The 24,149-nt window shown below is 43.3% G+C and overlaps 1 protein-coding gene across 1 annotated transcript; it reads right to left on the bottom strand.

Annotated features, from left to right (window-relative positions):
• Nucleotides 1–865: 865 nt before the first annotated feature.
• Nucleotides 866–23,459, bottom strand: ipo4 (importin 4). The gene is made up of 30 exons (XM_080543710.1): nt 23,295–23,459; nt 22,826–22,912; nt 22,048–22,127; nt 21,654–21,695; nt 21,321–21,450; nt 19,667–19,846; nt 19,284–19,349; nt 18,396–18,497; nt 17,373–17,456; nt 16,823–16,978; nt 16,502–16,555; nt 15,612–15,721; nt 15,324–15,432; nt 15,018–15,147; nt 14,766–14,879; nt 12,556–12,669; nt 12,015–12,138; nt 9,229–9,340; nt 8,525–8,637; nt 7,636–7,713; nt 7,249–7,306; nt 6,924–7,029; nt 6,742–6,812; nt 6,136–6,258; nt 4,221–4,397; nt 3,417–3,643; nt 2,620–2,752; nt 2,002–2,106; nt 1,595–1,664; nt 866–1,505 (listed from the first exon to the last, which is right to left on the bottom strand). Exons 1-30 carry the CDS (start codon nt 23,358–23,360, stop codon nt 1,375–1,377), a joined length of 3,252 nt encoding a protein of 1,083 aa, XP_080399836.1. The 5' UTR covers nt 23,361–23,459; the 3' UTR covers nt 866–1,374.
• Nucleotides 23,460–24,149: the final 690 nt, after the last annotated feature.

The raw sequence follows: 24,149 nt of genomic DNA, 5'->3' as shown, positions 1-24,149 counted from the left end.
AACATGGAGATTTTGCACGTAGATGAGAATGTATCATGCAAATAGCACTTGATTGTATGGCATATCTGTATCGCTCAAGGAATGCCATTCCATGACATGTCACGCATTATGTTTTTAACATGATTTGAAGCTATGCATAATTTGTTTACGAAGTTCCTGTGACCACAATTAGTCCGTAACGGCTTTGGTTATGATGATACCTTAATCTTTCCACTCTCATTATAGCATTTAGAAGTCTTATTTATCATTACCAAAGGGTATATTTCATTGTTTGAAAATAGTGAAAATATCACTGACAATGGCTTTAAAGCAAAGGCGAATGCTTAGCAAACTCAAAGTGTAACAAACAGTACCTCAATGCTGTTGTACCATTTTCTGAATCACACCATTATTTTTCTATGAATGTTGTACTTCTTTTGTGAACTATTTAGGGTAGAATATGTATATATTAACAAGAAAATGCTTTGTTTGATGCTATTACACTAGTGTGATGTGTTGTTTTTTCATAAAGTTTCCTCATTATCATCATCTCAATCTCTCCGTCTCTCACACACACGACTCTGTACACGTTGTGCAAAGAGAATGTACAGTATGCAAACAGAAGTTAAGATCAGTGCATTGTTGCAGGTTTGCCCTGCGTCAGAACCCCCTTACTAAGCAGGATCGGGGACTGACAGAGCGGGGTACAACTGGAAGAGAAACAATGTTGTTTCAGAGAGCAGTTCCAGCTAGTCATGGGATTGGCCGTATTTAGGGTCAATTTATTACTTTCAATATCGTCAATTCATGACGTAAACTGAAGTGTCTACTTAATAATAGTTTAATTTCCATTTATTAAATGTATTTATTGGAAATAAATGGCAGCTTTTCAATCCTTCAATTCAGTTTCTCTCTCACATATGACTGAATGAAGGGATTGAAAGAAACAGATTGATATTGGCCAGTTCTGGCAGAGAATGCAGAATGACAGACAAGTCTGAGAAAAAGGCATTATCATGAGTTCATTGCTTCACACTCTAAGGCAGACATTCATCAAATTAGTGGTGAAAGGGGACAGCAGAGAATAGATATAGGTGGCTCTCAATTATAACATGGGGTAAGCAAGTAATAGACTTTTAAAAAGAAAACAAAAAACAAAAAGAACAGAACTAATAGATAACACATGAATTCAAATCACATTTCATAAAAATAATAAAACAGACAATAAGTTAATACTTGTAACATAACTGCTGACTAGTAGTAGAATGATGGAAGTGCTAGGGTTTGTCCAATTTTAGAATTTCTCAACTGCTGTCCTATTTTCCCAGCCCTTTCGTAAAAATGTGTAAATCTGCTAACTCATCAAAGGAGAATGGAAGACATGTTTGATGTGGACTACGATGGGGTGACTGCTGCGGCCAGCTTCATCTTCTGTTCTGCAGGAAGTGAGTTCACAGCTCCCTGAAACTCCTGTGCGTGGTGCTCAGCGAAGCCTCGGACCAACAGAAGCAGGGTGTTTTGGGTTTCTAGACAATGGAGAGATTTTGTGAGCAAGCGCATACTAATGCAGTAAGATAAGGGACTTGCCTAACATGATTTGTGGTTCTCTTCTCACCTGCGTCGAGCTCTTTGGTTCCCAAGACATGACTGGAAGCAGATATGATGGGCTTCATTTGACTTACCACCTGAGGGGGACAACGTAATCAAATATGATACAACGAAGGGACAACATAGAAATCTAGAGCACAGCGATGTTCGTGTCATGTTTCACTGCACAATTACACTGTTCACCACTGCTGAAGTAGCTATGACACAAAGCATGACCAGTGAGTACACCCCCTGATCTTGCTGAATATTTGGTTAGAAGTAAATCACTTGGGCTGGGTTGCACCAACCTGGTTTACATTTTAAACCGGTTTAAATCAAGGTTTATCTACTAATCCTGTTGCACCAAACTTTAATCCTATCTTAAACCTAGTTTAATTTAAACCTGGTTTAAACCTGAGCTAAAAATGTAAGTACCAGCGCAGGATTGCGGGAATACAGGAGGGCCAGGCAGCTGTACACGGTTTTATTCTCCACCATGTCCTCCTTCAGAGGGAGACGTTCCACTAGGGCAGGAAACACCTAGGAGAAGAGAAGAGGTGTGCCTAGTCAGTGAGACACTCTGAAACACTACACTCCTTCAAAACAGCTGACTGTGTCTACAGCACTCATCCCTTATTTACACTACAGAGCCGGGCCAAGCTGAGCTGTACTGGACTGGCCTGGCCTGGTTATCCACCATAGTTGCTGAAACAGTGCTGGAAAGGACAATTTGAAAGGAAAACCACAGTATGGTTTTGGTTGGCCCTGAATTGGATAAATCCACTTAGTAAGCTGCTGGCAAACTCTGCATGTTGACTGTTAAAGAATAGAACAATAAAATCTATTAAAAAAAGGCACTGATTCACAGAAACTTAAGAGAACTAAATAACTTGCAGTTGGCGCAGAACTCAGACTTTTACCAACTCCCAATGGTACATTTCCGCAAACCCTCTAGGTCACAACACTTGCACTAGTTTTGAGTTCAGGAAGTCCCAAAGCCAATCTACCGCATGTGATAATCACGCAATAACCGAGGTTAAGGCTGAACTCTACCTGCTCCAGAGGAACACCCTCCATGTGGCTCATGATCATCCTGCAGAGGGCAGCGCACAGGTTGTCGATCACGGTTTGGTCCTTCTCTTTAGACAGCAGGTTGGAGAAGAGGGACAGCATCATAGGGTAGTCTCTGAGACAAGTTGAGGAACAAGACACCCTGAGAGACAGACAGATAGGACAGAACTAGGGCTACTTGTATTGGGCCCACTTACATAGTCAGTGGATAATCTTGCACACGTACATTGTGAGCACACATCTGCACACACGAGCACACGCACACAAACATCTTTAGACATTTACTGCATTGAGGACGGCAGTCACAACAGACACACACAGACACACACAGACACACACACACAGGAACTGAAAGGTGTAGCCTTTTCCAGAGCCTCAAGGCCAAAACTCAGAGGCTAACCAACAGCTACTTTCCCCAGGCGATCAGGCTCATGAACAAGCCTACTGTAGACAACTGACTATCATCCACAAACACATCCCATGCATATGGACTACCTAAGCTTAAGCTCACAGTCAGTTTACTACTGTCACTTACGTCCTGTAATATTGACACTTTTTTATTGAATTATGCCTAGTGCCTTAATGTCTACAAATTGCAAGATACTGCTTATTGTAAATAATCGAAGCCCAAGAATTTTACTCTCTTACATTTGTGTAATGTGACGTAACAATAAACTTGAAACTTACTCAAAGAGAGAGCTGAGCTGTGTGTCACTCAGATAAGATAAGCTACCGACCTCCCCTTACATAAGCGGTCTCAGACATTCAGGAAAGGATACTGGGCCAACTTAGGGCCTGCGGCCTGAGCCAGTGCTCCCAGCCCAAACACGCTGTTTTGGCGCACCTCTGCGTTGCTGTCCCTCACCCCGCCCACCAGCACCGGCAGCAGCAGGTTGGCCAGCTTTCCGGCCACGGTCCTGCCCCCAGACACACCCACCAGAGAGTGCAGGGTCTCCCCAAGTGTGCCCAGGGAGAAAGAGCGGTCAGCCACCGTGCACGAAGATTTCTACAAACAGAGTACACATTCTCTCATTCATTGACACTTCATATCTTTATGCTTTCATCTCAGCAGACTTAGACCGAGGGATACTTTGGTTAAATGTAAAATTACATTTGATTATTACAAACTAAAAACTCATGCATAACTTTATTTTGGTTGTTATTCACTAAATCAAGCACGACCAGGCGCCATTTGAAGAAGAAGGAACATTGTGGGCTTGCTTGTTTGTGGAAATAGATTAAAGATGGTTTGGACAATAGACAGATTTGCTGGCTAGTCAGAGGTTAGCATATATGCAGATAGATAGAGAGATGAGAGAGAGGAAGTATAGACAGATCAATACAATTAAGAGTTTCATAAGTATGACTTATACTGGGACAGCAGTAGTGAATGGCAATAAGAAGAAAGGATGATGGCTGAGTAGTTGAAAGAAAGTGATATAGTAGTATGAACAGTGGATTAAAGGAGACAAAGACGAGAGAGAGAGAGAGAGAGAGAGAGAGAGAGAGAGAGAGAGAGAGAGAGAGAGAGAGAGAGAGAGAGAGAGAGCGAGAGAGCGACAGGCAGAGGCACCCTGACTCACAGCCTTGTTCATGATGAGGGGCAGCAGCTCGTTGAGGTAAGGGGAGAAGACGTCGGCGGGCACGGCAGACGCCAGTAACGGGATGCCCTCGCCGGCAAACTCCTGCAGCATGGCGTCATACTCCGCCTGCTGCTCCTCATCCTCCGCCTCGTCTCCTCCTCCACCCTGACACACCGTCTGTATGGGGAAGAGGGGACAGGAGGGTCACTGAGACATTCTAATACACAGCAAAATGACTGGCTGGGTTCTGTCAGGCAGCCATATTGTTCTCCAAATATGTTTAACTGGTTGAAACAACAAAGAGAATCAGGGGGGCGGAGGATGGCCAGTTACCGGTCATTTAAGAAATAAAATACAGACATATAAGACGCTGCTTAAGCGATTGCATCATAACGACAGTCGTCTCCAGAACAGATGAAAGCTGTCTGGAGACAACCATAGCAAAAGCTTGTATTGGAATACAATCTAAAATGTAGCTAGTTTGTTGGGTAATTGAGCTTTTCATTTGATATATACAATACTGGCAAGGCAAGGAAAGTTTATTTGTATATAACATTTCATACAACTGGGGCAATTCAAAGTGCTTTACATACAGTATAAAGAAAATCCAGAAAAAGAAGGATAGTAATAAAAAAACTACAAGCTACAGAGGTTATAAAGACGAGCCTTTTCGAAAGTTAGACTTCATTCTGAGGAATCCTGCGCTGGAGGCTGTTCAGTTGACTCAAGAGCAGCGAGGGATGGGGCAGCAGAGTTTAGGAGGTTGAAGAGTATATTGCTTGTTAGGTGATATTCTCCCGATCTGTTTAAGTGGAGGCCGTCTCTTCTGAATAACTCTCAGCCTCCAGTAAATGTTCCAATGGTGAATAAATGTCATCCCTTTAAGTTTGCACGCTCCAGCGAGCCAAGTGTCAAGGCTTAGGAGTTGGCTAAATTCGGCCTACTGTGGGGAGGACTCCTGAGATGAATGTATCAATCTCAAGCTTGCCAAGTTTATTGAAAAGTTCTATAAAATCACGTCTCAAGCCCATTTTACGAGAATCGATTGTTCCCACATGCAATATGAATCGCTTTGTCTCTGGGTGATCAGACAGTGTCTTTTCCAAATCTTTTGTTGTGTCTGAAACCATTGCATTGGGAAGACAGTGGATGTCATTTTTTACCTTTCACGTTTCTGATCGTCAAGTCTCCAATAAACAAAGTATCATTTGGAGGTGAAGGCGGTGGGGTCTGTTCCAGGGCGTACTAGCTCTGTGTGTTTTGACTGGTGTCTCCGCTCCGTGTCCACGGGAGCCCACTGCTTTCCAGGCCTGTCCATCACCAGTGTCATTAAATTATTTGTTTTGTCTGGAACCTTTTTATCAGGGGGGTAGCATAAATCTAGCTCTTTTCCCATCCCGCTTCTGATGGCTGGATTACCAATCAACAAAGTATCTCTGTGAGGTGAAGATGGAGCTTGCCTCGGCTCCGTGTCGGAGTGCCTCTGACTCTTATCCGGGCGTTGTGCAGTCATGCAAGGCCGCAAGTTAGTTAATGATAGGCTTCGGTTGGCTGCTTTTCAGTGATTTCTGTAGCCTGTGGAATCTTTCCGGGGGATGATTAATCTGTCCAGTGAATTTTGCAGCTGTCAGCTGTCTCATTAGCTCTGGAAAATGTGAATTATAATATTGATCCTTTAGAAAGGCTTGCGTAAGCGGAGGATCATTAGCGTAGCGAGTTTCCAGGGCAGCGAATCTTCTTTGCAGGCTATATTCTAATAAGTCGACTCTCTTTGAAAGATCCACACAGCTAACAAATAGTAGGCATAGTAAAAATAGTAGAGAGAAAAAAACGAGCGAGGAAGAAAGCAGATCTACTCTACTCAGAACCAGGAAGTAGTACTACTGGAGACCCAAGCCGGCCCAGCTTATCTCACCTTCTTCTTCAGTACGTCGCGGATGGCCTGGCTGATCTCTTGCAGGCGTCCGGGTGCCTGCAGCGCATCCCCCTGGCAGGCCGTGAGCACCGCGTTCATGGCCTCCAGCACGCCCATCACCACCTGCGTTATACATGACATTTACATTATCCTGTATCATCACATTATCATACCATTATTTGACCAATTTAACTATATTATAACATCATGATTAGGGCATAGAACACTATGGATATATATATATATAGTTGTTTCGCTGTTTCACTGTTCACAGCTATATTTATAGCTGTTTCACTGTTTATTGTTTTGTGCATTTGTCTTTCTGACTCTGTTCCGTTTGTCCCATTCCCTTGTAAAGCGACCATGGGTCTGTGAAAGGCGCTATATAAATGTAAGTAATTATTATTATTATTATTAAACTTGGTGCGCAGGTCCATTAGACTCAGACACATGCAAATCAACCAACATTGGCGAGCAACCGCCATTATTTTGATACCTCTTGATGTGGTTCACCAAAATCTCTTAAAATGTTATACACATGCCATTTCATCAAAGACAGTCTCTACTCTATTGCTATAAATGGCTCATCATCATCATGATCATCACCTTGCGCTCACGCTCCTTGCGTATTGCCTCCAGGAAGCTGGGCAGCACCACTTCTAGAAGCTTCTGGAGGACTAGGAGGGACAAACAAAGCAGCATGTTAGCTAACAACCTTTTATGGAAAGTGGGCACAGAGCAGTGATTGGGATGAAGAGAGAGAGAGAGGGAAGGGGGGGGGTTTATACCCTGACGGTTGGTTTCTGAGGGACTCTCCTGACACACTTTGTGCTGAGCTCGGCAGAACTGGCCCATGGCCCCGAAAGCGGCCCTCCGCACATCCTCGTGGGGGAACTGACAGGGGGAGGCGGGCAAACAGAGGGTGTACACGGTAAGAGATGCCTCCGTTACTCACTCATAATATACAGTAGCACACTTATTCATACTCACATAGGAGCTAGCATACATCATTTAATCAGACATCCATTTACCGACACACACAACACCCTCCTCCTCCTCCTCCTCCTCCACATTCTCCTTCTTAAGAAGGACAGAGCAAGCAGAGCTACTTACATCCTTCAGCTCATAAACCTGCTGGAAGCTGGACTCGAGGAAGGGCTGGAAGGCAGCACTGAGGAGTGGGTTCAGAACAGAAGAGTCAGAACCATAGCGGATATCCCAGTGTCCTATATCTATGGTGAGAACCGAGTGAGTGAGACTCCTAACTATCGACAGCAGCTATTAATTACTATGTTCCAAAAAGGACCGACTCCTTGGCCATTCCTGTAGATCTGGAAAGAATTTGATAGGTGGTGGCAAAATGGCCACTCTACTATCATCATCAGAGTACACGGTAGAGCTGTTATTATTTGCCCTTCATCCATCTCACTCCTCTCAGATCTATAGGAGTATGTGGCTGGAGATTGATTTGGGATTCAGCAGCATGTGTATGTGTGTTACCCAGTGTTGAAGGCAATCTCTCCTAGGGCGTCGCAGGCGTCCTCTTTCTCGTCAATGTAGGCGTTTTCTACACTGAAACTGTGGGAGAAGAGAGAGAGAGAGATCATGAGTGTGCTTGTAGAAATAGCATGGCCCCTTTCTTTCATTCTCTCCATGGCTTCATCCACATACAGTACGGTGCTTATAGAAATTATTCAGCCCTCTTTCAACACTTTCTTCTTTTGTTTCCCCAGAGCATCAAACAACTGATCTGCACACCCTATTGGACACTTTCAAATGTAAAGACTTTTCTGCAACAGTTTATTGAAAATGTTATTACTACCCCACTTGCTGTGGCTCTCCTAAAATGTTCTCAAATGCAGACAGAAGTTACTCAATTAGTTAATAGGGTTAGGGTTAAAAAGTTGTCATGTGATTTCAGAATGAATCTTTCTTTGTAGTGTCCCACACTGTAGTGTGCACACACTGTGTTGATTAGGCTGTCTAATTAGTTAGTCTAATTAGCCTGTCGTTACTAATTCTCAAAAATGTCTTTCGATCCCGACAAACGCAGGACTCCAGTGCCAGCTGGTGACATACTAGGGATGTCCCGATCCGATCCATGGCAGCGGCATCTGTAGTGAACAGGTGGGATGGGGACATCCCTAAAGCATACATACGCAGCATTGTTTTATTGCCCTGCAATCAACTTGTCGGTCAATTATTGGAATTTGGTATTTTATGCTCTAGGCAAGGGGTCGGCCATAGACGGCAACCCTGGAGCAATTAGGGGTTCGGTGCCTTGCTCAAGGACACCGTGATACGTGGCCAACCATAAAAGCGCCTAACTCTAATTCCAGGTATTGGGGCAACAAAAAGTGAACATTTTGAATGACTTTGCACTCCGTACCCGGCAATGTCTGGTTCCACTCCCTCCCCCCCCTCGTCCTCCAAAATGGCGTCTCCCTCTGTGTCATCGTCGTCATCCAGCAGGACAAACTGCTTGTCTTCTTCGAGGTGAGCCTGGAGGACAAAGAGGAAGTTAGAGTCAACATGTCAACACAGGGGTATTCCTATATGCATATTTAATATGGCTTCCATCTACAGTCATGGACAAAAATAAGGTTGAGTCAACTTTTCTAAATTTTAAATGGTTGTAAGTGTGATTTATATATTGCCAGCACCCGTAACTTGCCGCAGGTGAGTTTAAATACAAATTAAAAGGGGCATTACATGCTTGAAATACAATTATTTATTACAATTTTGCCAATAATTTTGTCCAGTGCATTTTTGAGTTCTGTGTGAAATTATATCAGATTTTGCTTTTTTTTCTCTATCTGCTATCTGACAGAAGTGCAGGGGTGCCAATATTTTGATTGACTGTATCTAACATTTATCTTTGATCCAGGAAGTCCTTCCATTGACATTAATGGTAATCATCTTTCAAAGGCGAGTTCAGAAGAGGGTGAAGCGGTGAATTCAGCCGCTGAGGTTCCAATTCTCGACCCTTTCCCCATGGAATGTGCATCGTATGATTTTAAATCAGTGACAAGTGCGCATTTCAGGGACAAGGCTGGAGAATTGGGTCTTGGCCAGTGTGGGTGTGAGACTGACCGTGACTCCCTCGGTGGACTTGAGGGAGAGCAGCATAACCGTGGTGATGGAGGTGAGGTGAGGGTTCAGACAGTCTGGGCTGACGGTGGACACAGCAGAGAACAGGCTGTACCTGCACCCAGAGATAGAACATGCTGGAGTTATTACAATTACCAGAGTAAAACAGTGTCAGAGGTGTCATGTTTAACTTTGTAGCATTTAGTCTTCAGGTTTGCTTTCAAGCACTTGGAGATTCATTGTAACAGACATTTAAACCAGGGGTGCCCACATTGTTGCACCTCACTGTAAGTCTACCATAAAGAGAAGACTTCACAAGAGAAAATACAGAGGGTTCACCACAAGGTGCAAACCATTCATAAGCCTCAATAATAGAAAGGTCAGATTAGACTTAGCCAAAAAACATTAAAAAAAAGACAGCCCGGTTCTGGAACAGCATTCTTTGGACAGATGAAACTACGGCTCATGATCCAAAGCATACCACATCATCTGTAAAACACAGTGGAGGCAGTGTGAAGGCATGGGCATGCCTGGCTTCCAATTGCACTGGGTCACTTGTGTTTATTGATGATGCAACAGAAGACAGAAGCAGCTGGATGAATTCTGAAGTGTTTAGAAATATACTGTCAGATTCTGCCAGATTCAGCATAGCTGATTGGATACTGACCCAAAACATACTGCGAAAGCAATCCAGGTTTTTAAGGCAAAAAAGTGGAATATTCTGCAATGGCAGAGTCAATCCCTTGATTTCAACCCGATCGAGCATGCATTTCACTCGCTGAAGACAAAACTAAAGGCAGAAAGACCCACGAACAAACAACAACTGAAGACAGCTGCAGTAAAGGCCTGGCAAAACATCACAAAGGAGGAAACCCAGCATTTGGTGATGTCCATGGGTTCTAGACTTCAGGCAGTCATTGCCTACAAGATTCTCGACAAAGTATTAAACATTTGCATTTTATTTATGATTACGTTAATTTGTCCAATTACATTTGAGCCCCTGAAAATCGATGACTGTGTGTATATTTTTTTGTAATTCCTAAACCTTTCAATATTTTTGTTCAACAACTTAAAACTGAATGTATGTACTTAAATTGCATCTTGATTTTTTTCATTTCAAATCCATTGTGGTGGCATACTGAGCCAAAATTATGGAAATTGTGTCACTATCAAAATTTTTCCGGACCTAACTGTACAACCATACTTGTTGTATAATGCTGGCTACAGTTTACCACAGGTTGGGCCATGTACGGTACATTAGCTAAAAAGTCAGGACACAACATAAATGAAACCTATAATGATTGGGAACGAACACATCTCGTTTAAGTCTGTTAAAACTAAGCCTGTTTTGAACTGGCTGCAAGCTCCGAGTAGTGGAGTAGAAACGCCCACAGATGATCTATCCAGGCCGATCTTGGTGGAATCTCAAGACAAAATGGCTGTGTGTGTGTCTGTATCAGGGTTTCCGTTAACCGGCAATTACCGGTCTTTGTCCGGTAAAATTAGTGGAAGTCCGACAAGTTGAAAACTCGTCGGACATAAATGTCCGGTGAAAATAATTCCCTCTAACCATTTTCAGCTGAGCACCAAACACACACACAGAACACTGCCCGAGAGAGAAGGACCCGCCCCCTTTAGTTAGCCTATAGGCTATAGGCTAACTAAAGGGGGCGGGTCCTTCTCTCTCGGGCAGTGTTACACGAGTGTGTGTGTGTGTGTGTGTGTGTGTGTGTGTGTGTGTGTGTGTGTTTGGTGCTCAGCTGAAAATGGTGTCCCGAAGCGGAGCGCTTTAACTTTATCGCACAATAACAAGGATAACAAACAAAACGGACAACATTTACACTAAGATGGAGACAAACTTCAGCGATATGATCTAACAGCCGGTCTTCAGGACGACATACAGACCCGTATGAGCTTACAGGGCTATCCCCTATCTATCTGAGAAAAGGCATAGCCTAGGCTGTAACATCGAACGGAAATTAGCCTATACGCATTGCAAGTTAATTTAAAGCCTATTTATTTTCAAAGAGTTTTATTCTATTTTATTTTATCTGATAAAAGGCATATGAACGGAAATTAGGCTAGCCGTGTCACGCCAGAAGCCTACATGCTTGCACTGTTACTGTTCAATAAAATGTTATACATCTAGACATTGTGGTATTTCTTTATATACGTATCCCAGACTGCCTATCAATTGTTTCTCAATAAACAGTTATGTTCTCCCCATTGTCATACTCCCGAGCTAAACGAAATGCCTTCCCAACCAGCGAGACCTGGTTATAGAAATGACGTTGTTTTATTGATTTAAAAAAAAGGGTAAAACTGGAAAGAGAAAATAGAAAACTCACATTAATCCCAAACAATTTAACAAACTTCAGTTAACGTAATGTGGAGTCCGTTCATTGATCGATGCTGTCTGTTCAGTTCCCAGTGAGGCGCCCGTTCAGCGCTGGATTTGACGCATGGCATAGCGCGCATGCGTCAAATCATGTTATATTATTATATATTATATAGCTCGCATCTAATCGTATCGGATGAGAAATAGACATTAAATGGCATATATAGGCCGCTACACAACAGTAATCACCGCGACAAACAGCTATATTAGATTTGAAAAAAAGAAATATGATTTTGAAAATTTTTTTTTTTATTATATTTTAATATGATGACCGGAATATATCACGTTTGTCCGGTAAATCGAATTCTTCCCGGACACGATGTCCGACGGCAAATTTTTCTAACGGAAACCCTGGTCTGTATGCCACTTCACACACACGGCTACTACTTACGTGCAGCGGCGCAGGTCTGGGTCGTCTATGGCGTCGGTGAGATTGAGGCCCAGCTGAACACACTCAGCTGCGAGTGGGCTGAACACGTCTTTCCCGATGGTGCGTGCCAGCACTGACAACGTATCTGCCACGGGGACCGAGGATACATATCATCAACCTCCGTTTCTCCAACCCAGGAGACACACTTGTGGTAAATTAAACTGGGATGACACTGCAGTGACATGCAGCTTGTACATGAGTGAAGTCAAAATGCGAAGAAAAACACAACACGTGTTTTAATAGGCTAGGTGCACGGTCTCCACTACTTCCTGAAAGGCACCTTGCATGAACATATCCTGTCTCACTCTATTGGTTTAATTGATTAATCAGCAGTGCACTGTGTGTTCCAACAGTTTACCGCACAGCTGATTAATCAATTCAACCAATAGAGTGAGACAGGATATGTTCATGCAAGGTGCCTTTCAGGAAGTAGTGGAGATCGTGCACCTAGCCTATTGACAACATGAAAGATGACAAGATAGCAGCATTAGCGCTAGCTCACCCAGAGCCTGTGTCTGCAGGGACCTCATCTCGTCACGGGTGTCTGTGAGGAAGCCCTTCAGACTCTCGATGACGGGGGGGAAGTAAGGCACCAGCATCTCTTTAGCAGCGTTGGCTGAACCGCAAGAGGAAGGGAGCGGGGTTAATACAGTCTGAAAGGTTTACTACCCTGGGTGTATTAACAAACAGAGTCTGACGTGGCTACCAATCCTCATCTCAATCTGCACTGACACGAAACAACATAATAGCTAAAGCAATATGGTAAATGTCCACTAAGGGAACATGCTTTTTCCTAACCCTAACCCAATAATAAACTGTTAGCTGTGATATAACTAACTTTCTAAGTGTTACCAATACTAAGCTGATGTTCTGTGTGCTACCAGTGATCACAAACGTGTTCATTATTAGCAGTAATTAGGGCTGGGTTAAAAAAATCGATTTCCCATGCTGCCCACCGGGGCCGGGGTTCGTATCCCGGCTCGCCAGATCCAGATATGGCCGAGGCACACGGGAAGCGGCATATTGGCCGGCCGCTTCCGAGGGGGGTATAGGAGTATTTCTGGACTAGGATCCGTCGCGCAACACCGCCCCCTGGGTGCCGGAATAACGGTACTGGGCTCGAGGAGCCAGTCAGCCTAGTCTGCCTGGCGCCCTCCTCTGGGACTGCCGGCCACGGGGTCGTGCGGCGGATCCCATGCAATAGGCAGGGGATAATTGGATGCTAAGTTGGGTTGAATTGGCTACCAAATTGGGTGAAAAAGGGATAAAATCTGAAAAACAAATTTAAAAAAAAATAAAAAATAATCGATTTCCCGATTCTGAATCGATCTTCATTGAATGAGCGATTATCGATTCATAAATCCCGAGATCGATCTTTCATGTTTTTTTTTTTCTTTCTGCTTGCAGCTTCAACCCGCAACGAGATCTCGTGGCCAGATCTCGCGCTACAAGAATTTATCATATCTCACGCAACGACCAGGCTTAAAGGCAGAAGTCTGGGTGCATTTTGGATGTAAAAATTATGACGATAGAGATGAGCAGGACAAAAGCAAAGCCATATGCAAGCTGTGCGCAGTGGAGGTTAAATTTAGTGGAAACACCACAAATCTACGGAACCACTTATTGAGGCATCACCCTGACGTGAAACATGGAAAAGCGGATCCGAAACAAGCCTTGCTGATAAAGACGTTTGGTTGCAAATTACAATCAAATTCTCCGCGTGCCCAACAAATTACTACAGCGTCGGCAGTGTCGTCAGTGCACTAGAACCACGCTACGTGTTACCGACACGCAAACAGTTGAGTGAAGTGATAGTCCCAGACATGTCCGCGCAGGTGAAACGTGACATCGCAACTTCACTCCGGCCAGCAGAGAGAGTTGCCATAACGTGTGACAGCTGGACATCCAGAGCAATGGACTCGTACCTGACAATCACTTGCCACTTTATCAGCGAGGCTTGTTTCGGATCCTCTTTTCCATGTTTCACGTCAGGGTGATGCCTCAATAAGTGGTTCCGTAGATTTGTGGTGTTTCCACTAACTTATTGTTACTGTATACTACAGTATTTTAAGAATCATTGATTTTCCAATTATGTTTATTCCTGAATAAAATCTTCCAATCTCCAAAAAGTGAGAAAGCAGTAATGAAGGGCTTTAGTTTCATGGACATTATGGTTTACAATGTGTTTTTTTGTTCCCCAAAATACCCTCATCTATTGCACTATTTTCGTTTGAGTTTTGCACATTTTTATTTTGTATATTTATATATATTATGCAAATAAGCCATTTGAGACAGTCCTGAGGGATATGTGATGTCTTGTTTACCGATAGGCTATGTTTGTAGCCCCTTTATTTACACTGGCTGCAGTAAAGCACGTTAAAAAGCACTTTTTGTAGTGTCTGATTTAGCAAAATGTTGGTCAATGATCAACGATGTTCATTTATGTTCCAATAAGAAGTACATTCATGTAACTGCTTTGGAGTCAATTCTTAATGTAAACATTGATATGTTTTAACAATGCTACATGTTATAGGGTTCCTTGAACCATTTATAGCATTAGTTCTGAGAATCTCTTCATATTCAAGGAAAATTGATATTGTAACTGAATCAGATCGGAATCGAATCGTGAATCGAATCGGGAGCTGTGAATCGGAATCGAATCGTTTTGGGAAATCAGTGGCAATACCCAGCCCTAGCAGTAATAAGCATTACCTATGGCTCCGATGGCGCTGACCGCCAGCTCTTTGAGCTTGAGACTGTCTGCGTTGCTCAAGGCGGACAACATTGTCTCCATGAGAGTGGGCAGGTAGGGTTGGATCTCTTCACCTGAGAGAGGGAAGGGGTTGAATGGTGTCAGTGAAAACCCACAACAAAGAATCTTTGATTGACCAGTTAAAAATCCCATCTCCGAGTGGAGGTATAGCCATAGTAGATTCAGGTGAAGTGAACGGGCAGCACTCTCACCCAGGTTCTCCAGGAAGTTCTCCAGGGCGTAGAAGGCCTTGGTGACGTGGCCTATCTTGGACTGGTTTAGTGCTGACATGTAGCCCAGCAGCAGTGGCATCAGCTCATTGCTGTACTTACTGATCTCAGGCTGAGAGGAAGGGGGGGGGGGGGGGGTTAGATAGGAGCTCTAAACAAGCCCACATCTCATATACAAACCTGTTCAGCTGCTATAATGTCTTTTCAAAGGATGCCTCTCAATCTCATTATTAATACGGTTAAATCTGAGAATAAAAATCCCGACTGATCACGTCCGGTCTGACTGACCTGTAGGTGTTCAGAGAACTGTCCTAAAGCAAAGAGGCCTGCGCTGCGGACCACCTGGTTACTGTCTGACAGACTCTGGCACACTGTCTGCAGCATGGAGGACAACAACCTGACACAGACAGACACACACACACACACACACACTTAACTACTGGACACATCTACAAGTGAATGAAAAGGAGAAGAAGAGGAGACATACAAAACTAACTGGGACTTTAACATGGGAAACAGTCCCAGTTAGTTGCAGTGTGTGCTTGTCTAGGGGACTTGAACAGGAGTTGTACTCACTTGGTCCGTATGTGGTCGGCGCAGCCTTCCGCCAGCACGGCCATACACATCAGTCCAGCCTTCCTCTCGTAGGGGTTCTCACTGGCCAAGCATGCCTGAGTGAGGGGCATCTGGGCCACAAGAGAGACAGCAGTGACACACTTTATCATTTTTCTCATATTATTTTTTAAAAAGGAAAAAACCTTTTTTCTTCAGAGAGGAATGGGGTGATGACATGGGGGGATGACAGATGAGAGAATAAATAGAACAAGGCCACACAAACTTGATAAATTGTTTAACGGATGCCTGTCACTTCACCAGTATACAGAGTGATGACGGGAGACCTCCATTTGTTGATGTTAGTGTAACAGTGTTTGTGTGTTTAGTCAGGAATTTAGAATCATCAGAATATCAAAATGTTTATATGAAAGAGCTTACATATTGAATATAACATAATTGGAAGACATAATTGGTGTAACTGTAGATAGTCTGCTGTAAAACTTCACTTATCCCGCGCGAATGCATCACATGAAACACAGGCGTCGAGGGGGAGATTTCTAAATTACGGACCTCACCACATAATACTAGTCCCGTGCGAATATTGCTTGATGGATATTCAAAGTACTTTGATACTGGTTTTTTTGTTTTTTGCTTGCTTGCCCTCACCTTTCTGAAAATGAAATCCATTAAACAATGAATCAAGTTTGTATTGTCTAAATAGAATAATAGAAACAATAGAATGTCAGGTGCCAGGTGTAAGCTGAAATGTCTTGTGGACATACAGTATTCCGAGACGCTGAGCCCGACAACTATCATTTTACACAACTAAAACATTTATTATATAATAAATCATCAGGTTGAAAGAATATCATCAAACAGTACCCATTTGAAGCAGGCGCGTATATACTAACCAGCTGTTGGAATAGTTTCTCTGGGGGCATGTGGAGAGCCATAGTGTCAATAACCTGCTGACAAAGACATGATTTTTATTTGAGGAAAATAAAGAGAAAGAAAGATGTCAACCTGACAGTACCTGACATCATGTGTTTGACACATATTGGGCCAAACACAGATTAAGCCTAAAATTTACTAAAAAGAGTTCAAACAATTCAGTTTTTCAGTTTTCAGAAGTCGTCCTAGTATGTGTTCAGGAAACGGTCCTATTATGTCTGCTGTGTATCACGCAATGTTGTGAACTGCTCTTCAGATTAAAGAGGCACGAAGAGGATCACCTGAACCGCGAAGTGTTTGGGACTCTCGCTGTTGGTGTCGTCCTCTGTGTCTTTCTCCACGTCCTCAGGGTCCTCCTCCCCAGGCGGGGGTGCTGCGCTCAGCACGGGGAAGACCGTCTGCAGGATGGGGCCCAGCAGCTTCTGCTTCAACACCGTCTAAAGGGGAGGGAGAGTCATCACCAGCTCCGTATACTTTCAATGGCAAAAACGAAAAAGTGCAATGCATGCAGAGATGGCTTTCTTTTCTTCATTTCTCCAATGAAAAACTGCTGCAGCGTCCCAATTATCTACCGTCTTCTGCCTAGTACGGAGTGTGCACATTACTAGATGGATCACAAAACGGATGACGTCTTGTAATGCGTGGCATTGCACAAAAGCATGCTACAGGGGGAAAGGTAGAGCATTGTAACACAGCCTGAGTAGGGCAGAAAATGGATGAGGAAAGGATGGCACATCCTGAGTTTAAGGAGGGAGAGAAGTCACTGGGGGTTATATTAGGCATAGAGGAGCAGTATGTAGGGCATCCATTTATAGTATGGTTACAGTTTACCTTGCTCTTAAGTCTGATGAGAAAGGCGATGCATGAGAGAGCCTTGACCCGCAGGGAGTCGCTGAGTGTGATGTCTGCGCTGACCTTGAGAGAGACACACACACACACACACTTCATTGAACTGCAAACAGAAATGCTGCATAAATCCACAAGAGATACTGTCATGGTTTCTTAGGTTTTCATTTTGGAGACATCTAGTGGACATTTTATGACATTACATTCGTTACTGCCTTTATTCAGTGTATATCGGTTTTTGTTTAGTCACATGACGTTTAGCACACTGTTCAGACGTGATAGCTCGTATCGTGGCAGCAGCTGGCTGAGAGAAAGAGCTCTGGAGAATCTCTTTGTTTACATTCTTGCCCTGGAAAAGGCTTTGCTTGTAAGTTGCCTTTTCTTTTCTTGTTTAACTACAATGTATGGTGTATATGTTTATAAATACATGGCTTATATTGTTTGAGTATAACTATTTGTGTTGCTGTGTTGATATTGTATGTTGGCTACATACTGTTGATGTTGAAAGTGTAACAGTATAGTTTTGAGCATTGCAGTAATTGTGCTCTTGTGTTTATTTGCAGTTTTACAAAAATAACCAAACGACCACTCATGTTTCTGAGGATTTAGTAAAGAACTGAACTTTACTCCAGCGTCTGAGGATTCATTGATGTGTCAGTGTGTGTTCGCTATCTGTTGAAGTTGCGCCCTGGTTACGCGCAGTGGGAACAGAATAGATACTGTATGCTGCATGTATTGGTCAACATTAGAGCCAGCTGGAAAATGTACGAATGAAAGGCTCACAAGAGTATGAGCTTAAAAAAACAACTGAAGTGTCAATTAAAAATGTGAATTTCACACCCAGTCAATCATGTCTGTTGGCTTAAGAAATTGTCATAATCAAAAAAGCTACTTCTTTTTGAGCATTTTAATTCTAAATGACTCTTGCCCAATCGGAATATTGAGCATATTCTGATTAATTAATACAGGAATATGGTGTGCATGTAAATGTAGTCACTGTGTTCTCACCTCCAGGAAGAAGTGGACGATTTCAGTGATGTGGGGCACAATGATGGACACTTCGCTCTCCATCAGCTCATCAAACACCTCCATGGCCTCGCTGGCCTGGTCCTGCACAATACACACAAAGGGCTCTAAATACATCCAGATAATGTGGCTTACGAGCTAGAATAGATCTGACATCCTAATCCAAAGCATCCAAGCCATTCCAGGCCAAATTTTCCAAAATTGGCAAATAAAGGTTCATGGCAAAGAGAGACATGAGCGTGCAACTTTCACTTCATATTGAGTTTAACTCACCTGAAGGTTTGCATTACGGTACTTCAAAACATTCTTTATTATAAATGTGTGTCTGTAAAACATCCGTCTTGCTCTGGCTAGATGTGTCATACTATGTGGTAGCTGTACATTTCTGGAACTTAATACCTGTCTATCAAACAATGTTCCACTCTGACAGGCTGATAGATAACCAATCATGTGACCACTGACCACAGACCCAAAACTTATTTCTTTCGGGTTATTATAGATCATATTTTTTTATGATGTAATGTTTTCTTGAGTGTAAAGTGTGATGTTTTTATTTCCTGTAGTTTTATTTTATGTGATTTTACTATGTCCTGTAATTCTGTGATGTTTTTATTTCCTGTAGTTCTGTTTTATGTGATTTTACTATGTCCTGTCAGGGCTTGACATTAAGCTTTTTCAGGTACTTGTCCTTTGGACAAGTGAACTTATCTTTTACTTGTCCGAGAGCTCAAGTGACTTGTCCACAACACACCACACACACACACACACACACACACACACACACACACACACACACACACACACACACACACACACACACCACAGCACAGTTCTTCTACTGAGGGAATGACATATCAGCACATAACACACCTGGTCTGCTTTGATGAGGTGTCTGAGGGCAACGATCAGTCTTGGGATGAGGGAACGCATTAAGTTCTGGAAGACATGTCATTACAGCTGTCAATCAATGAATGCGGAAGGAGGAAAGACTGAACATCTGCTCATCCAACATGATGCATTTAGGGTCTTCCACACAATCATGCCCACCCAAACCGTGCAGTTTACATTATTTACTGCACATTCTCTGCTTTCCTCAGAGGTAACACAATGTTTTTCCGGGCCAGTTCAGCCCGCTTTAAAACAGCTACGCAATGTGAAAAGGAAATATTCGCATGGTATGGGTCACGGGCAGAATAGGGTGAAGTTTAAGAATTTAAGTGGGCAATAATGACATGTGACTAGAGGGCACTCACCATCTCCTCTGTGCCGGTGTAAGCGGTCATGGCGGTAAGAGTGAGGATGCAGTAGTACAGTGCATTGGGGTTGTTCAAGTCCTCCAGTACAGTGCCGAACAGCTCCAGCAGCTGGCGGTAGTGGGGCTTGAAGGGCTCCGGGTTCGACTCCACCACTTTGCTGAGCAGGAGGAGACCCACCTGAGAGGAGGGGGACAAGAGTAGAATAAGTTACAATAAGTAAAAACTCTTCAGTCCATGAAGAAAGACCCAACAGTGAATCTATTCAGAAGCAATTTCAAAGTCAAATTATCTCACAAGGGAAAATTGTTTGGTGGTGCATAGCAAAACACAATAGTTTCAAAAAGATGCATCACCCAATTGACATATGTGTAAATGCACTGGCCCCCCCAAAAAATCATATTTAAATAAAATAAAATATTAATAACAATTATTTCACAACATGCTCTACATTATGTAGAGTTTGAAGGACAAGTTCTGCTTAGGATTGATGCTTGATAAACCAGAGGGTTCACTGTGGATTAAAAATCATAAAATCATTTATTTTCAAAACATTAAAAAGGTGCAATATGTGTCTTTCTCCTGTTGAAAATGTAATAACCATGCTCAGTCATTACTTATGACGCATTAGCAGTCTGTGACAATGTGTGCACCTGCCAAGATGGTGGCTTTCTGCCTGAAGGTTCTTTTCCAAAATGTTCAGGACGTTTCTGGAAGTTTCTGACCACTTGCTCATTGGCTACCTACCTACAGCAAGCACCTAGTTCTGGAAGCCGACCTAAGCACCTGAAGCTTTGTATGCAAAAACATTTCTAACATGTATTCTGATCACTTTTTCCTACTAAATATACTGTTTGACATGTGCCTATACTATTACTATGTCTGAGTTTTGTTTTGGGAATGAGGGGATTTGTTTGTAACTTTGGCAGCCCTCGGTGACGGACATGGCTTCACAACGGGGAGAGGGCGGGTGTTTTAGGGAGATAATGGGGCTTGGGAATGGCGTAGTGTAGAGTAGGGTATCCATGACAGGGTTTTCTGTCACTGTATGAATGCACAGCTGCTGGGAAAGTTTAATGTTTCATGTGAAACGTGAGTGTCTCCGCTGCCTGGGTAATTTCCGAGTTCATGTTTCTGTCAACATTTCCAAACAAATAAGGACACTACTATATTGTCATAGCAATTCCCACTACAGTGAAAAGAGAGCATAATCCTGCATATGGTGGATTTTAAACAGAATCCAAATGTGTCATGGCAGTCAAATGCTCTACCACTGAGCTATACCCCCAAAATGTGTCCTGGCAATGCCAGACAAACAATAATAGGCTTGCCAGGCAGGAGGGATGAACCTAGAGGCCACCATCCTAGACAATTGCAGTTAGTTGTTGTCATTCTTTGTCATTCTTTCAACACAAAATCTATAACGATTATTATTATCATGATAAAGTTTACTACAATAACAATGATAAACTTTTGACATTCATTTTCAATACTTTTTTCTTCTAGATATGTCCGTTCAAGACCGTTTTATCACCCAGCCCTATGCACAGTGATTGTATCAAGTCCACCTCAATTTAAAAAAGCGAACAGTAAACAGATAACATGCAACAACAATTTATCTCTCATTACTCATTGAGGTGGTGGTGTAGCCTACCTGTCTGTCCGTTGGGTTATTACTCTTGGTAGACTCATTGAGCAGGGTGAGAAGAGCTGGCCAGCGGTCCGGTGTCTCATGTTTGACCATCACAGCACTGAGCTGTGAGAGGGAGTGACGCACTGTGTGTCTGCAACAGAGATACCACATTTACCATAAAAGACCAAAGCAAGGGGGTTGTTCGTTGTATTATTCATTGTGTTTAGGGTAGGATAAGCATACAACTGGGTGCCATGACCCATTGGTTTTCATGTAGGCCAAACAAAGTTGGCCTAAAGTTTCAACATCAAATGCCACCTACATTGTCTTTCATATCAATAAAAAAACGCTTACTCAGTCTCCTGTTGGAAAGCTTGCAGGACCACTGCCTTCAGACTATGGAAAAACAAAAACAAAATAAGAAAATAACATCTCAAACACAATTAAGCGTTATGGAATGAGAAGCCGTGGTATATCGTGGATATTGGCACAGCGAGCGGGGTGGTTAGTTACACCCCCCAGGCCCCAGCTGTGCCGATATCCACGATATACCACGGCTTCGAGTTCCAAGAAGGAGGAGGCTTTCCATCATTTGTTTCCTATGCCTCTATGACACCCCAAAAATACACAATGGAATAATCAACTCTTATTATTTTGTTTATGTAACAATGTTCTACTCTAACTATAGTACTTTTGAATGTCATCATTAGAAAGGGGTAGGAAGGAAGGAATGACAACAACAGCCAACCTCTCTCTGTGATCCGGGCTAATCTTCTTCCAGTGCTTCATCACTCGCATCCTCAACATCACTGCGGCTGACTGGCGAACCTGAGAGAGATGGAATTATAATGCCCGGATGAAGGTGACGGTAGCAAAGACAACACACATCATTGACAACTCAACACAAGGTGAGCAAACCTGTAAGCAAACCTGTAAACCCCATTGGCCTTCAACTGATTCTGAACTCTTCTCAGATGTGAGGGTTAGGCAAGGCAAGGCAAGTTTATTTGTATAGCACATTTCCATTTCACTCTACATCCCTCCACATCCCTCCACATCCCTCCACATCCCTCTACATCCCTCTACATCCCTCCACATCCCTCTACACCCCTCTACATCCCTCTACATCCCTCCACATCCCTCTACATCCCTCCACATCCCTCTACATCCCTCTACATCCCTCCACATCCCTCCACATCCCTCTACATCCCTCTACATCGCTCTACATCCCTCTACATCCCTCTACATCGCTCTACATCCCTCCACATCCCTCTACATCCCTCCACATCCCTCCACATCCCTCTACATCCCTCCACATCCCTCTACATCATCCCTCTACACCCCTCTACACCCCTCTACATCCCTCCACACTCTACATCCCTCCACATCCCTCTACATCCCTCTACATCCCTCCACATCCCCCTACATCCCTCTACATCCCTCTACATCCCTCCACATCCCTCTACATCCCTCCACATACCTCTACATCCCTCTACAGGGGACCCATGTTTGTACGTTGTACATACCTGTGGATTCTGGGAGCTAGTCATGACAGCACACAGAGCTGGAATGATGGCTGGGTCTTTGAAAGCCTGCTTCAACTGAGCAGTGGCCTAAAAAAAAAGAAGAGAGGAAACAACACTGTAACAGTGTTTTGCCAAGTAGTAACAAATCTATATGAACACGAATGCTGACCACACTGGCACTGTCGACACAGGGGACTGTCACGTGTATGAAGTGACAGAAGAATAGCCTGCAGTGTCAGCTGTCAAGACACACTGCATTTGATTTGATCATCACACTTCTAATCAATGTCTCATCTAGTAGTGACATTAGACTGGTAACTGATGTGTAGCAGTTGGTAGTAAACGGGCCATCCCGGCGTCACCAAAGCTCTGCCACTAATGACGGTTGGTACTAATGGTTAAACACACGGTCGTGCCCATCCCGTTTGACCAGATCAATGAAGCCAGCTGGTCTATCTGTTCACATTACCTGCTGAATGACGGCATTGTCAGGCTGGGTGAGCTGTAACAGAATCTGCTCTAGTCCCTCTGACATTTTGTCTCTTCCGAGATGATCAGCCCTTCTTACGGTTTGATGTTATTATTCAAAACGACTCGTGAAACGGCAAGCGAAACTTCAAAACAAAACTACAAAGTTGACCCTTACAGCAGCTGTGTCAGTAAGCAAATCTTAGATTAGCATATGACAGCAGACCCTCACTATCGAGTAAGATATCTTAGATAGTTCAATCTATCTATACTTCAAATCGAGCTATTTTAGCTAACGTAAGCTAACTGTTAGACGCCTTAGGAAGGACTTCCAACTCCAGTGGCGATTGGGATTGGAGTGTCGCTGCCCGGCCGGCTCGTTCCATCAGGCTCGTTCCATCAGGTCGCCACGCGGGACAGTGTTCCACATCGGCCGCACGTGAGGCGCGTTTAAAGGGCCCAACACCGGGGAAACACACACCAACAACCATGTCTCACACAGCACAGCGCTGCCTTAGGTGTGGAGGGCTACGATTCACCTACGGTACATAGCCTTTGTTTTTCTGTGTGATTTGAGTGTGATTTGAAACCTGCTCGTGTATTTTGTAAATTGATTTTTTGTATTCCACCTTCTCTTCAATCTAGACAATTTGATGGCAGCTACTAGATTGAAATCAAGTGCAATACTGAAATACAACTGTGAACATTTCAAACCTGCAAACTGCGACACTTTAAATGAATGTGCAACAATACTATGTGCAATATGACAACCCTCGGGTACATAAGGTTCAGAGATAGGAAATGTTAGGATATTTATAGCATAGCATAGAGTACAGCACAGTGTTTTATTTGTATA

Source organism: Nansenia antarctica, assembly GCF_963989245.1.
Source record: "Nansenia antarctica genome assembly, chromosome: 12".
NCBI classification, from domain to species: Eukaryota; Metazoa; Chordata; class Actinopteri; order Argentiniformes; family Microstomatidae; genus Nansenia; species Nansenia antarctica.
The sequence above is the reverse complement of the archived record's forward strand: the minus strand, read 5'-3'. Positions and strand labels throughout refer to the sequence as shown.